Genomic DNA, 14480 nt, shown 5'->3' with positions numbered 1-14480 from the left:
AATTTCCTTGTGTTTTTAGAAGCCAACAAAAGCCCTTCCTCCTACCGCAAAGAAGAACCATGTGTGAAAGCACCCTTAAAATAGCAATACCATTTGCCACAGAAGTTTAGGTGGCATAATATTGCTGACAGGTTCCCTTAAACTGGGCAATCTGGGAAAAACGTATATGGAAATAGAGTCATACTACTGACAAACCAATCACTGGTTAGGTATGGCACAGCAGAGTAAAAGATTCAGTAATAAACCCATTTACCTACTCTCCTCCACCATATTAAAGGGGTTGTCTCATCATGGACTATGGGGGCATATCGCTAGGATATGCCCCCATTGTCTTATAGGTGCGGGTCCCACAACTATATCGAGAATGGAGCCCCGAAAGTGAAAGAGGCTCGGCTATTTCCATCAGCCCCATAGAAATGAATGAGAGCGAGGGCCATGCTTGCACGGTATGCTCCCATTCATTTCTATGGGGAGCCGGCTTGGTGGTGGCCGGACCAGAGTCCTCCAGCCACCACCTTGAGGGCTCCGTTCTCAATATAGGTCCTAGCGATATGCCTCCATTGTCTATAATTAGACAACCCCTTTAACCGGGGAATTTTATATTGATTGCCTATTCTCAAGATAGGTCATCAATATCAGATTGGAGAGGGTCCAACCCCCAGGACCCCTACCGATCAGCTGTTCAAAGAGGCCGCGGCGTTCCATGAGTGCCTAGGCCTCTTTCTAGGCCAGTGACGTCACTGTACATTGGTCACATGACCTAAGAGCAACTCAGTCCCATTCAAGTGAATGGAGCTGAGCTGCGATACCAAGGACAAACGCTATACAATGTATGGCGCCGTGCTTGGTGAGCTGTGAAGAGACCGCAGCTCTCCGGTGAGCGCAGCGGCTTCTTCAAACAGCTGATCAGCAGGGGTGCCGGGAGTTGGACCCCTATCAATCTGATATTGATGACCTGTCCTGAGGATAGGCAATCAATATCAAATTCCCGGATAACCCCTTTAACAGAAAATACCTTCCCTCACCAATGAAGATAAGGCACGTTGTGAGGCTACTTACCATTTTCTACATAAGGATGAAATGGCAGGACCAAGGCTAATATGACCCGACCTCGTGTTGGCTCAAGGACACTTCTCATTTCCTTCAGTAAGGTCACAGGCTGGTGGCAGCGATCAAGGAGGTTTAGGCAGCTAATGACATCATACTGGAAACCAGTACCCTGCCATTCGTCAATGTTAAGTACTCTAAAAATATGAAAGAAAAAAAAAGACGTTCTCATGTTAGTGGTAAAAAAAAAAATAGGAATTCGACTTACCAGTAATTCGGTTTCCAGAGATTCCCTCATGAAAGCACAACAGGAGGTTGTTCCTTTTGACCTTCTTGGGACAGAAAGCAGGGAGGTTAAAATGTCCTTCCCACCTCCACCGACCAGTGTTTTTCCAGATTACTACACCAGGATGGATGCAACCGATTTATTAAAATCATGAGAAAATCTTATATGCAATATTTACATAGTAGTTAGTAAGGGAGGGATTGTACGGGTGCTGTCATGAGGGAATCTCTGGAAACCGAATTACCGGTAAGTCTAATTCCTATTTTCCAGTTCATCCCTCATGACAGCACAACAGGAGATGTACCAAATTATAATTTAGGGGGGGGACCAAGTCTAAGGATAACATCGCTCAGATATTTATCATTAGATAAAAATACAATTTCATAGAATCAGGAATAAACCTGAGACAGAAACTTTTTGATTCTGCCAGAAAACTAAATCTTGATGACAGAATTTGTGAACCCAGTCGTATCTCTGGATGTCTCTATCTGCATCCTTGACCAACAGACCTACCTCTGTTTATAGACTTAAATGCTTAATTAGAGGAAGATTAAATTGTCTTATTAGACATCGGCCATAAAAAGGATGCCCTTTACGTCTAAATGGTAAGTACTAGGCTGCACGATATATATCGAAAAAATAATCGAATCGCGATAAATCGCCAAATGCGATTTGGCCGACCCGAAAATAATGCGATTATATATGAAGGGGCCCCGCGCACATAACTGGCTTTGTGTGTAAAGTATTTTACTACTGTCTGAAACAATCTCTCTCCTATTGATAAAATGGCCAGCCTCTGTACTCAATTTCACTATGAATGCACTGCAGCAAGCTGGCCGGCCGGCGCCTGACTGATGTCACTTAGTAACGCTCCTCCCACTTCAGGAAGCAGGAGCGTGACTAAGTGACGTCAGTCACGCGCCGGCCGGCCCGCTCGCTGCAGTAAATTCATAGTGAAAATGAGTACAGAGGCTGGCCATTTTATCAATAGGAGAGAGCTTGTTTCAGACAGTAGTAAAATACTTTACACACAAAGCCAGTTATGTGCGCAGTTTAGGACACATGAGGGGACACATAGGGCCATGAGGAGGACCAGCATAAGATGCTATGTGTGTCATAGCACACATCCCCCACATAACAGCGTCCTCCACAGATCCCCCACATAACAGCGTCCTCCACAGATCCCCCACATAACAGCATCCTGCACAGATCCCCCACATAACCGCGTCCTCCACAGATCCCCCACATAACCGCGTCCTCCACAGATCCCCCACATAACAGCGTCCTCCACAGATCCCCCACATAACAGCGTCCTCCACAGATCCCCCACATAACAGCGTCCTCCACAGATCCCCCACATAACAGCGCCCTCCACAGATCCCCCATAACAGTGCATCATCCACAGATCCCCCATAACAGTGCATCATCCACAGATCCCCCATAACTATGTCAGACCCAGCCGCGTCAGCGGCTCATATGGGAAAATCCAAGCAAATAGACCTCTAGCAAAATTCCCTTAAAATATCGCATATCTTTATCGCAATTTTTAGGGCCCTAATCACAATCGCACAAAATTCCCATATTGTGCAGCCCTAGTAAGTACCATTGCGTAAAAGCGACTTGCTCTAAAACCATTGTAACATCATATATTACCACTACACAGAGTAAAAATTTACTGTAGACCCCCATTACTGTAGACCCCCTATTGCAGTTCATTCCCAAGAGCCTAATTGTTATAATATGATAAACAACTAACTCTGGATGTCTATAAGGTATATGCAAGAAACCGAGCCAAGCTGACAGCACTAGCACACGGCAGGCATGGACATCAACCATGAGGTAACCAAACTGGACCATTAACTTCATACCGGTCCAGGACAAGCTTGGGATCCTGTACCAGGAGGTGTTGGTATGAACTCAAGGAAGAAGAAAGGAGAAAGAACCCTCCCGACTAAACCAGGCCAACCGAGAACCCACCTGCCCGCCTAGCTTCAAGGTCAGAGGCAGTCTTAAGGGTTTCACAAGATCTTTACATGGCACTAGCCAGGAGACACAGGGACTGAGGAGTGGCAAAAGGTTACAGGACCTGTGCAGCGCACATAGCCGCAGCTTATATGTGTGAACATGGCTGTAAGTGTGAATGTGGACAGAGAAATGCACAGTCTCTATTGCCGTTTTGCAGCTCCCTGGGTTGGCGTGCAGTGAGGGGAGTCTCCTTCCCAGAGGTGCCCTTGAGGTTATGGGTATTAGGTGCAATGAAGGTAGGGTCCCCAATGTTCGTGACATCAGCACCCTTAGGTGCAAATAGATAGAATAACACAGAAGAGTTTAGTTGGGCATAAGTTGACATTTACTGAAAATCACTTGTATTGAGGTAGGTATACCAATTTATTGCCATAGAAGGAATAGCTATAATCCATACAAGACGAATTCCCAGCCAGGATGGTGCTGCCTCCCAGTATAACAGGTCTGGGTAGGATCTTTACTAAGTTTCAGTGCTCTGGTCATACTCATGTTCCTTTAACTTCAGGCTGACTCATACTATCTCCAGGTGTAGAGTATACTATAGCCTATAAATCACATGGCCCGTACACATATATGTCTTGCATTCCTTGAATTACATACAATTTCCATTAATATTGTCCACATTGTCCATGGAGGAATGTGGCTCCAAATACAGCTTTGCGCTAAATTGTAGATGGTGAATAGGCACTATAGGCTACTCCACTCCCCAAATGATAGTAGAGTGCATAGATTGAACTACCGCTCATCTCCACTAGGCTTTCCCTAATCTTTCTGTCGCACTGGGTCCTTACCTGAGGTCTTTACCTTAGGACCCCTTTAGCTTTAACTTAACTTCCTTGTTACTTTTATGTGGCAGCAGGCAAGGCCCAGAGGCGCGCACACGCCAGGCGGCCCAGAGGCCATGAGGCGCGCACACGCCAGGCAGCCCAGAGGCCATGAGGCGCGCACACGCCAGGCGGCCCAGAGGCCATGAGGCGCGCACACGCCAGGCGGCCCAGAGGCATTTTTCCTAGATAAAGGATTCAAGTCAGACCTGAAAGATTTAAGTCTGCGACCTTGTCAATTGAATAAAGCCTGAAAATTTTAAATCCACATTCAGTCGTCATTAAAGAAACAGGCGATGCTACTATCGCCTGAGTTCTCATTTAGATCCACACACAGATTCTCAATTAAAGTAATTAGAACTGTTGAGGCAATCCGGCTGGTTAAACACATGCATGGTTTACTTACCAATCTTGGAGTATGTGCTGCCAAAGCAAGCACCAATAATGTCATGCAGCTTCTGCCAACACTTGCATACGGCGCGTTGGTAAGGAGAAAATAAAAGGCCCCATTCCAGCTGCTGACTGTTCCAGGCGCACTGAGGTGTGATCCTGCTGAACTCCATTAAGGAACAGCGGATCTAAGATCCATGAACCCATAGCCGTCCATAGTGAGGTAACCACCAGCTGCATTACCCACTTCATCAGGCTTAGGAGCAAGCCAGGGGACCTCCACATAAGAGGTACTGGCACGGCCACTTACAGGGTAGGAAGGATGAGGATGAACCCAACGATCGAACCCCAGGCCATCAGAGAACCCACCTATAGGCTCGGACTCTGCCAGGTGGGTTCCGGGCTGCTAAGGGACCTCTATCCCGAGAGGTGTTAGCAAGGCTATTCGAGACCTGGAAGGAGAGGCCGGACACCCTCCAATCCTAGTCCCAGCCTTAGGCCCTAAAAGTTCTTGTAGAATCTCTTCAACCCTAAAACAGGGAACCTCTCTGCGTCTGTCCCCTGTAGGGACAGGAAGAACACTGGTGGGTGGAGGTGGGAGGGACTTTAACTTCTCTGTTTCCTGTCCCAAGAAGGTCAAAGGGGAACAACCTCCTGTTGTGCTGTCATGCGAGATGAACTGGAAATATGTAATTTTCCAGGTACTGGGTGAATCCTAGGCTCCTACCGGCAGGTTTAAAGGGGCCCTACAACTTAACAACTTACTGCTGGTATGTGCAGGCCTGTTTTATATTGGAAATCACACGCTCCTAGTGCACAGAGCCCGTCCACCCATTACCAGCTAGCCTTGGGCTGCCTTCACATGCTGCAGATATTTCTGCAACTGAAAATCTGTTCCATTCGCCTGAATGGGGCTTGCAGAAATCCATGTGCTCGCCGCCCCATTCAAATGAATGGAACCGATTTTCAGTCGTGGAAATTTCTGCAACACAATCGGCTGCATGTGAAGGCTCCCATACACTTACATAGAAGGCGGCCATACATATTCAATAGATCGTTTGGCCAACAGCCATCGCTCCCAACTCCCCCATACGTGTGCGGTTCGGCCAAACATGTATATGTATTGAGTGGGGAGACATGAGAAAGCAACAGTCAGACATTTTTGTTAGCCTGATCCTTCTCTATCTGGACATCATCTGTCGGGGTAGATTCGGGAGCTCCCCATACACATTAGACCAGTGATGGCTAACCTCCGGCACTCCAGCGGTGGTAAAACTACAACTCCCATTCATTTCTATGGAGTGCTGAGAACAGCCAAGTGTACATTTAGGGAGTAGTAGTTTTACCACAGCTGGAGTGCCAAAGGCTAGCCATCACAGCATTAGACTGTCGACCAAACCCGTCATTCTCGTCAGGTTCAGCTGCCAATACACTAGTGTGTATGGGGCCTTAGGACAGCGCCAGACATGTTAGGTTAGAGGTCTCGAGGCTGGTGCTCAGAAGAGTCCCTGGGTCCCTTCATTCCAGGATTGGTAAAAGGTTTTGACTCTCTATCTCCCACTAGTGGAAAAACTGGATATAAACATGTGAAAAAAAATACCTGTACTTTTTCTTCTGAAGTTGCCATATCATAGTCTGGGACATCTCTGTGACATAAATCTCCTCAAAATGTGGACTCATAACCCTTGTCACTTCCCCGTCTCCGGCTCCTAGATCCAGTAATCTATGAGATTTCCAATCCGGCCCGACTTTGAGAAGTCTCTGGAACTGCTCTGGCGAAAAGACAAACATCGACCCCCTCCCGAGGAGCCTGAGGACAAAAGGGAGAATGGCAGACGTGGTTAGAGCTTCCCTCAAACTACAGCTTTGGATGCGTCGCTGACCCTGGTTCACAGTCATAAACCTGCCAGATCATAGTTTATAGATTACCGTAGTGGACCCCTTTTTGCTTTGGTTCACGAGGCATCCACAGCCGCAGCTTCTTTGTTACAAAAAAACAACAACCATCATCACATAAAAACCCGAAATGAGTCCAGAAGAAATGACTGACAATCAGATGCAGGCCCATCATTGTGGACACGGAGTGCTTGTTATAGGGGCTGTAGGGGATTAGAAGAACACAACTGCTTTTTCAAAAACAGCACCACGCCGGTTCACAGGCTGTGTGCGGTATTGCAGCTCAGCTCCATTAACGTCAAAGGCTCGTGGGCAGGTGTTCCGTGCCGGAGGCCGCCATGGTTTTTTTAAACTTGTACGTCATAAGTCGGATATGTAAACATGGCGGTCATTTAGAAGCTGAGCGAGCGCCATAGCCGCGGAATGCCTGCTCTTTTATACAGCAGACACCCGAAGAAATATCTGTGATCAGTGATAAGGTATATCATGGACATTTAACCCCTCAACATCAACCACGGCACCAGAGAGGTCTTTCCCTGGGAGCTATGTTCCTAGCAGCAGCTCCATAGGAACATAGTGAATCTCCCCTACACTGGTAATTCATTGCAGTTGATGAGAGAAGTGAAGTGATCTGAGGATGACATGTTAAAGCCCCCTATGGGGGAAAAGAAAAAAAAAAGTGAAAAAACTAAAGTTTTGAAAAATATAAAAATTATATATATATTCATATCACTTCCTCCTTTGGCCATATTAAAATAAAAAATATAAATCAGTAGCGCTGCTGCATCTCAAAAATGCCTTGTACTATTAAAACATACCGTAAATGCATTTAATATGTATGCAATGCAAGGTAAAAAAAATTCATTTTGCCAAAAGTTTTTTTATTTTTTATTTAACCACACGAAAAGCTATATTGCTGTAATCGTATTGACCCAGAGAATTAAAGTAATAGGTACGTTTTGTCATATAGGGAACACCGTAAAAACAAAACCCATAAATCTATGGCTGAATTGCATTTTTTTTTTCAGTGTCCCACTACATCATATGCAATATTAATTAGTGCCATTAGAAAGTGCCACTTGTCCTGCAAAAAACAAGTCCTCGTGCAACTATGTGAATGGAAAAAAACCAAAAATAAATAAATACAAATTGGGGTTAATACCAGGAAGAGTACAATGGGCTCTACTGGAGGCAATACAACTCACCCATTAATGGACGTCCTGGACATAAACATGCTGAAGACGGAGGACATGAAGGAGTGGTAGAGCTGTATAGACAACCAGCCCGACTTCTCGATGCTCCTGTTCAGGAAGGTCTGCGTTCCGTGATCCAAGAAACTCTGGACAAATATTGGTTGAAGTTCATCACTTAATTTCTCTTTGTCACACAAATACCACTGAGGAAGGAAGACAGAAGGTAAAGTATGGCGCCCGACTCCAACTTCCAACACAGCCTAGAAATAAACACATGTACTGCACCCCTGGCTCCACCAAAGATTAAAGGGGGTTTCCCATCAACAACATTTATCTAGCTGTGCAGATGATAGGTGATACATGATCACTGGGACCCCCGCCAATCACAGGAGCGAGGGGCCCCGAGCAATAGATGGCATATAGAACCTCTGCTCCATTCACTGGCGGATATAGCTGAAAGCTGTACTCCTTGACCTCAGAAGGGTGGCTTCAAAAAGTTGCAAGTTGTGTGTTTGTGACTTTTTAAATGCAACTTTTTTTTTTTTTTCTAAAACAAAAAGGGGGCACGACAAGAGTTGGAAAGGGGCACGACAAATTTATCTTCATTTACTTCAGTTTTCTGGTGCAAATGAAGCTAGAAATCGACGGCAGCTCGGAGCATGGATTGCCGGAGGATGTGCCTAATATATGACGAGGCCTGTGCAAATCTGTGAGTAAGGCTAGGTCTACACAACGACAATAAGTCACGCGACACATAGGGCACAACTACACGGCAACATATGTCACGCGACAATTTTTATAATGGTAGTCTATGGTGTCGCACTGAATGTTTGAATCTTGAATGTTTTTTTTTGCGACTGTCGTGTCCCAGTCGCAGCATGTCGCAGTGCAACACCACAGACTACCATTATAAAGACTGTTGCGCGGCATTGGTGCGACAAAATGTCGTCGTGTAGACCTAGCCTAAGGCCTCACGCACACGACCATATGTCCGATCTGCATACAATTAGCTTTTTTATTTTGTGGATCGGATGCAGACACATTAATTTCAACGGGGCCGCAAATGATGTGGAGAGCAGACCGAGTACTGTCCGCATCCGTGTAACTGTTTCACGGCCCTGCCAAAAAGATAGGGCGTGTCCTATTCTTGTCCGTTTTGCAGAGAAGAAGAACAAATTTCTAGAGGATTTTGAAAAAAAAATATAAAAAATGATGGCATGCACAAGGCTGGGATTCATGTTTTGTGGATCCACAATTTGCGGACCGCAAAACAAATATAGTAGTGTGCATGAGGCCTTTCACGCAACCATGTCCGTTCCGTGGCCTGCAAAAAAGATAGAACGTGTCCTATTCTTGTCCAGAGTAGGCATTGTTACAAAGGGTCAGCAAAAAAGGATGCAACACAGACACCATCCGTATTTACTGGATTTGCGTTTTGCGAAGCACAAAATACATATGGTTGTGTGGATGCATCCAAACATAAGAGGATTTGGTGTAAAAACGCAGAGAAATCTAAATCCATGTGGAAATTCTGTTTGTAAACCCGCACTCGTGTGCAGGTACCGCTACGTAGACTTCATCCACGCCCCATTTCTGGCCTATCCGAAGACACATACTGTACCCGACATACCCCAAAAGACTGGCAGCTGTAACTGCGGTGAAAGATGGTCCTGCAAAGTACTGACTCGGGGAGGCCGAGTACCAATGCACGCCAGACTTTGCAGATTTTTATTTATAAAAAAAATTTGAAAACCATGTATCATTTTCTTTTCACGTCGCACATATTTGCTACTTTGTGTTGGTCTGTCATATAAAATCCCAATAAAATACATTAGGTTTGTGGGTGTAACGTGCAAAAGTTCAAGGGGTGCGAATACTTTTTCAAGGCACTGTAGCCAGCCTAGGGCCGAGCAGCGAAACGGCACAGAATTGTATTATGGCGTTTATTATATACGGTATATATATCACAGAAAGGGTTGGAGTAAAATTAATTCTGTGGGGGAAGGGGCACAAACAAAGGCTATATATATATATATGTGCCGGACGACTAATATTAAGGGCTCATGCACACAAACGTATTTTCTTTCCACTTCTGTCCTGTTTTTTTTCTGGACCGTATGCGGAACCATTGACTTCAATGGGGCTGTAGAAAATACAGAAGTTCCTCCGTGTGTATTCAGTTTCCAATTCTCCGCATGGCCGTTCCGCAAAAAAGTAGTGCCTGTCCTATTATTGTCCGCAAATCACAGTCCGAGGCCCCATTCAAGTCAATGGGTCTGCAAAAAACGCACAAGGAACACATCCGTATGTCATCCGTATTTTGCGGATCCCTACTGCAGAAATGCTGTGCCCAGCCCATATTGCTCATGTGTTTGGTGATTAATAAGTTACTGTTTCTGTATACGATCTGCAAAAAAACGGATCAAATATGGAAACCATACAGATATGTTTTGTGCAATGACGGAAACGGAAGAGGACTTAAATCAGAGAGAAAAAAAAAAACTTAGATATGGAACAATGGATCAAAAAAGGACTGCAAAACAATAACGGTCGTGTGCATGAGCCCTAACCCTGTAAGATATTCACAGCGATGTAGAGATGCTACTTATTGAGACAATGAATGCTAATAAGAACGTGCCCGGAGGTGCGAGCAAGCGGCGTTCATGCCCCTTGTGGCCTGACGGTGAGAAGTGCATGTCCGTGAGGAGCAGACGGCGCCGCTCTGCCAGACAATGAGCAGGAGGAAGTCACACAATGTCCTGACGAACAATGACAAGTCACTCACTGCCGGCTGATGTCTAGTTGCCTCCTGCGTTCCATCACATCAGGTCCTCCACACCTTCTGTGATCATACATCGAGCAATGATCAGGGATGCAGACGGGCAAGTGCAAACAAAGAGGACGGGCTTGAGGCAATGGAAACTTAGACACATGAATGAAGGATCCCGGGATCCACTAAGTCTACACTCCCCCCCCCCCCCCCCCTACAGGATCTGCCAGAATAAGGCCTCACAGAACCGTATGCATTTAGCGGTCCGAAAAATCGGATCCACAAAAAATACGGATGACCTTGTGCATTCCGTTTTTTGCGGAACGGAACAGCCGGCCCCTAATAGAACAGTCCTATCCTTGTCCGTAATGCAGACAATAATAGGACAGGTTCTATTTTTTTGGCGGAACGGAAATACGGACATACGGAAACGGAATGCACACGGAGTAACTTCAGTTTTTTTTTGCTGACCCATTGAAGTAAATGGTTCCGCATACGGTCCGCAAAAAAACTGAATGGACATGGAAAGAAAATACGTTTGTGTGCATGAGCCCTAAGGGGGAATTTACAAGAGGCAGACATGTCCCGTTCGGCTTAAAGCGAACCTGTCACCATGATTTTGCGCATAGAGCTGGGGACATGGGCTGCTAGATGGCCGCTAGCTCATCTGCAGTACCCAGGTCCCACAGCTCTCCGCGCTTTTATGGTGTTAAAAAACAGTTTCGAGTGATATGCAAATTACGTGATATGAGTCCTGTAGCCGGAGAGGAGTCAAGCGGAAAGGAGCCCAGCACCGCCCCGCGTCCTCCGAATCTCCTCCTTGCCGGCTGACGTCACAGAGCTGGAGCGCCGAAATCTCGCGATGCGCGAGCTGGCGCATGCGTAGTTCGTTCCCTGTGCTGATGCCAGCACAGGGAATGAACATGATGCCGACACTGCGCATGCGCTAGCTCGCGCATCGCGAGATTTCGGCGCTCCAGCTCTGTGACATCAGCCGGCAAGGAGGAGATTCGGAGGACGCGGGGCGGTGCTGGGCTCCTTGACGCTTGACTCATCTCCGGCTACAGGACTCATATCACGTAATTTGCATATCACTCAAAACTGTTTTTTAACACAATAAAAGCGCGGAGAGCTGTGGGACCTGGGTACTGCAGATGAGCTAGTGGCCATCTAGCAGCCCATGTCCCCAGCTCTATGCGCAAAATCATGGTGACAGGTTCGCTTTAAGGCCGCAGAACGCGTAGGTGAGCGGTCCGTGGTATCCCGGCCTGACATCCTGCTGACAGCAGGAGCGCACGGCGTCATTGGAGCTATGACGCTGTGCGCTTCATGCCGCCGCACTACAGTAATACACTCATATAGATCATGCCTTTTGGACGCACATGAGCCGTTATCAGTATAATCTTGCTCAGGCTGAGGAGTATGTGTCATTTCTGCTCCTTATCAGGAGACATCAATACAAGCAGCCAACCATGGATTAAAGGGATCCCCTGCCAAAAGCACTGATATGAAACGCCTTCTGATGGATTAAAGGGGTATTCCGCTTGTTACAAGTTGTCCACGGGATAGGGGATAACTGTTAGATCGATCACCAGTACAAGGACTCCCCCCAAAAAAAAAAAAATGAATGGCACAGCAGGTCAGGCATGTGCAGTGCTGCTCCATTCATCTCTACAGGAGATCTACAGCCAGCGAGAGCTCAGATATTTCCAGAACTCCTATAGAGATGAATAGAGCAGAAGTGCGCATGCGCGACCTGCTGCGCCGTTCATTTTGGGGCTTCCCATTCAAGTGATCATGGGGGTAACCCAGCGGTAGGACCCCCCCCCCCCCCCCCCCGATCTAAGGGTACTTTCACACTAGCGTTTTCACAAATGCATTGCAAGAACGGATCGGAGGACGGATCCGGCACTAATACATTTCAATGTAAATTAATGCCGGACCCGGCATTCCGGCAACTGATCCGGAATTTTGGACAGAGAAAAAAACACTGCAGCATGCTGCGGTATTATCTCCGTCCTGAAAAGTCTAAAAGAATTCGTCCTGAATTGAAGACATCCTGAACGGATTGTTCTCCATTCAGAATGCATGGGGATATAAAACTGATCAGTTCTTTTCTGGTATAGAGCCCCTAGGACGGAACTCGGTGCCGGAAAAGAGAACTGATCAGTTTTATCCTAATGCATTCTGAATGGAGAGCAATCCGTTCAGGATGCATCAGTTCAGTCCCTCTTACATTTTTTGGCCGGAGAAAATACTGCGGCATTATTTTCCATTGAAAAGTATTAGTGCCGGATCCGGTATTAAGCGTTCCGGCAAAACGGAACCTTTAAAAATGTAAAAAAAATAAAATAATTATAAATACTGGATCCGTTCGTTTTTCCAGATGACACGGGAGAGACGGATCCGGTATTTTAATGCATTTGTCAGACGGATCCGCATCCGGATCCGTCTGACAAATGCCATTCATTTGCATCAGGATTGCGGTATCCGGCAGGCAGTTCCGGCGACGGAACTGCCTGCCGCAAGTGTGAACGTACCCCGATAGTTATCCCATATCCTGTACATAGGGGATAACTTGTAACAGGAATACCCCTTTAAGGGGCTAGAGCGCCACACAACGCACAACAGAGGCTCCTCCTCCTTGTGCTGCACAACAGCGCCACTCCTGGTCAGTGGCAGAAGTGTGTCTGTAAAGAAACAAAAAGGAAAGGCTACAGCCCATTAAAGGGGTTGTACAGGATTTAATAAACATGGGGGCTTTCTTCCAGAATGAGCGCCACCCTTGTCCATGGGATGCTCAGCGTGCTGCAATACCTGGTGCAACCTGCGGACAGGTGTGGCGCTGATTTTGGAAGAAAGCAGCCATGTTCTTCCAATCCTTGACACCCCCCTTAATACTTTGGATGGGAGGAAGTCCCCGGTAGTCAGACCCCCTCTCCATTTGCCACATGGATGAGGATCTCACAGAATGTGGCTGAATGTGGCAGACAATACACAGGCACCTATGGCCAGGCTATAGGCTGCAGCACAATGGACGTGTCCTCCCAGCACCTGTCACCCGCACCCCCCATCCCTGTGCACACACCTGGTGGCTCACTTCCCAGTAAGGGGCCTGGTTTTGGCTCAGCATGTTCATATACAGGGATCTACTCAGGTGACTCCTCAGGTACCGGCTGCTCCACATCTTCTTCACCACGGCCAGGCAGAGCACGTAGGTGAGTACCCAGCCGATGAACAGTTTCATCTGAGCAGCCTCGGCTGATGTCCTCCGGAACCGAGCCCGTCCATGGCCCACATCGGCCCGAGGAGGCGAGTGATGGGTGGGAGGAGAGCAACCGTGCTGAGAAGGAGGGGTAAACGAGACTGGAAGAGGGGAGGAACCCTAGTCATCAGTCTCCGTTTCCACACGGACGTTTTTCAGGTGATCACACCACACACAGAGACTGCAGAGGGGTCGCTCTCAGCGTCCAGGAGCCTAGCTGTACCGCTGAAGCCTCTCTCTATGGTACCTACTTCCGCTGTACACGTCTAGAATAGCTCGGATCAGGATGATGTGGAAGTCACGTGCTACGTACTCAGGGCACTGCTGGCAGGAAACGTTGTATGATAGAGTTTTGATCTAACATTTTAAAGAGGCTGTCCCACGGGAAATATTCTACAGTTTAACCAGCACCTGGATCTAAATACTTCTGTAATTAAAAATTTGGTATAGCAACTGTATAGCGCCACCTGCTGTTTCCCTTACGTCCTAACCAGTGGCACAGATGGGGTATTCCGCAAAGCCCCCTCCCCCCTCTTCTAATTACCCTTGCGGTTTTGTTTGAAGCAGTTTCTTTGTTTTTCTGGGTAAAAGCCTATTTGCTTGGATTTCCTTTCCTCCTTCCAGACTCAACAGTTAATTCTGTTTGTTTCTTGCAGCCATGTCGTCTACAGGGGACGGTGATCGGGACCCTGGCAGGAAGAATTCTGGCAAGAGACGCCATCTTCAATGCCACGACTGTCAAATTGTCCTGGAGGACAATTCTTTATTTTCTCGATGTCCGCCC

General features: G+C 46.9%; 1 protein-coding gene across 1 annotated transcript in view; it reads right to left on the bottom strand.

Annotated features, from left to right (window-relative positions):
- Window positions 1-13833, bottom strand: part of METTL9 (methyltransferase like 9) — a 37365-nt gene extending 23532 nt beyond the window's left edge. Inside the window, exons 1-4 of the mRNA XM_040440459.1 lie at window positions 13520-13833; window positions 7674-7864; window positions 6173-6382; window positions 1060-1244 (exon numbers count right to left, since the gene is read on the bottom strand). Of these exons, the coding sequence (XP_040296393.1) occupies window positions 1060-1244; window positions 6173-6382; window positions 7674-7864; window positions 13520-13678 (745 nt within the window). The 5' untranslated portion in view covers window positions 13679-13833. The remainder of the gene's footprint in view (window positions 1-1059; window positions 1245-6172; window positions 6383-7673; window positions 7865-13519) is intronic.
- Between the last annotated feature and the right edge of the window lie 647 nt (window positions 13834-14480).

This window comes from Bufo bufo, chromosome 7, assembly GCF_905171765.1.
Source record: "Bufo bufo chromosome 7, aBufBuf1.1, whole genome shotgun sequence".
NCBI classification, from domain to species: Eukaryota; Metazoa; Chordata; class Amphibia; order Anura; family Bufonidae; genus Bufo; species Bufo bufo.
This window is presented reverse-complemented; position numbering and strand designations above follow the sequence as displayed.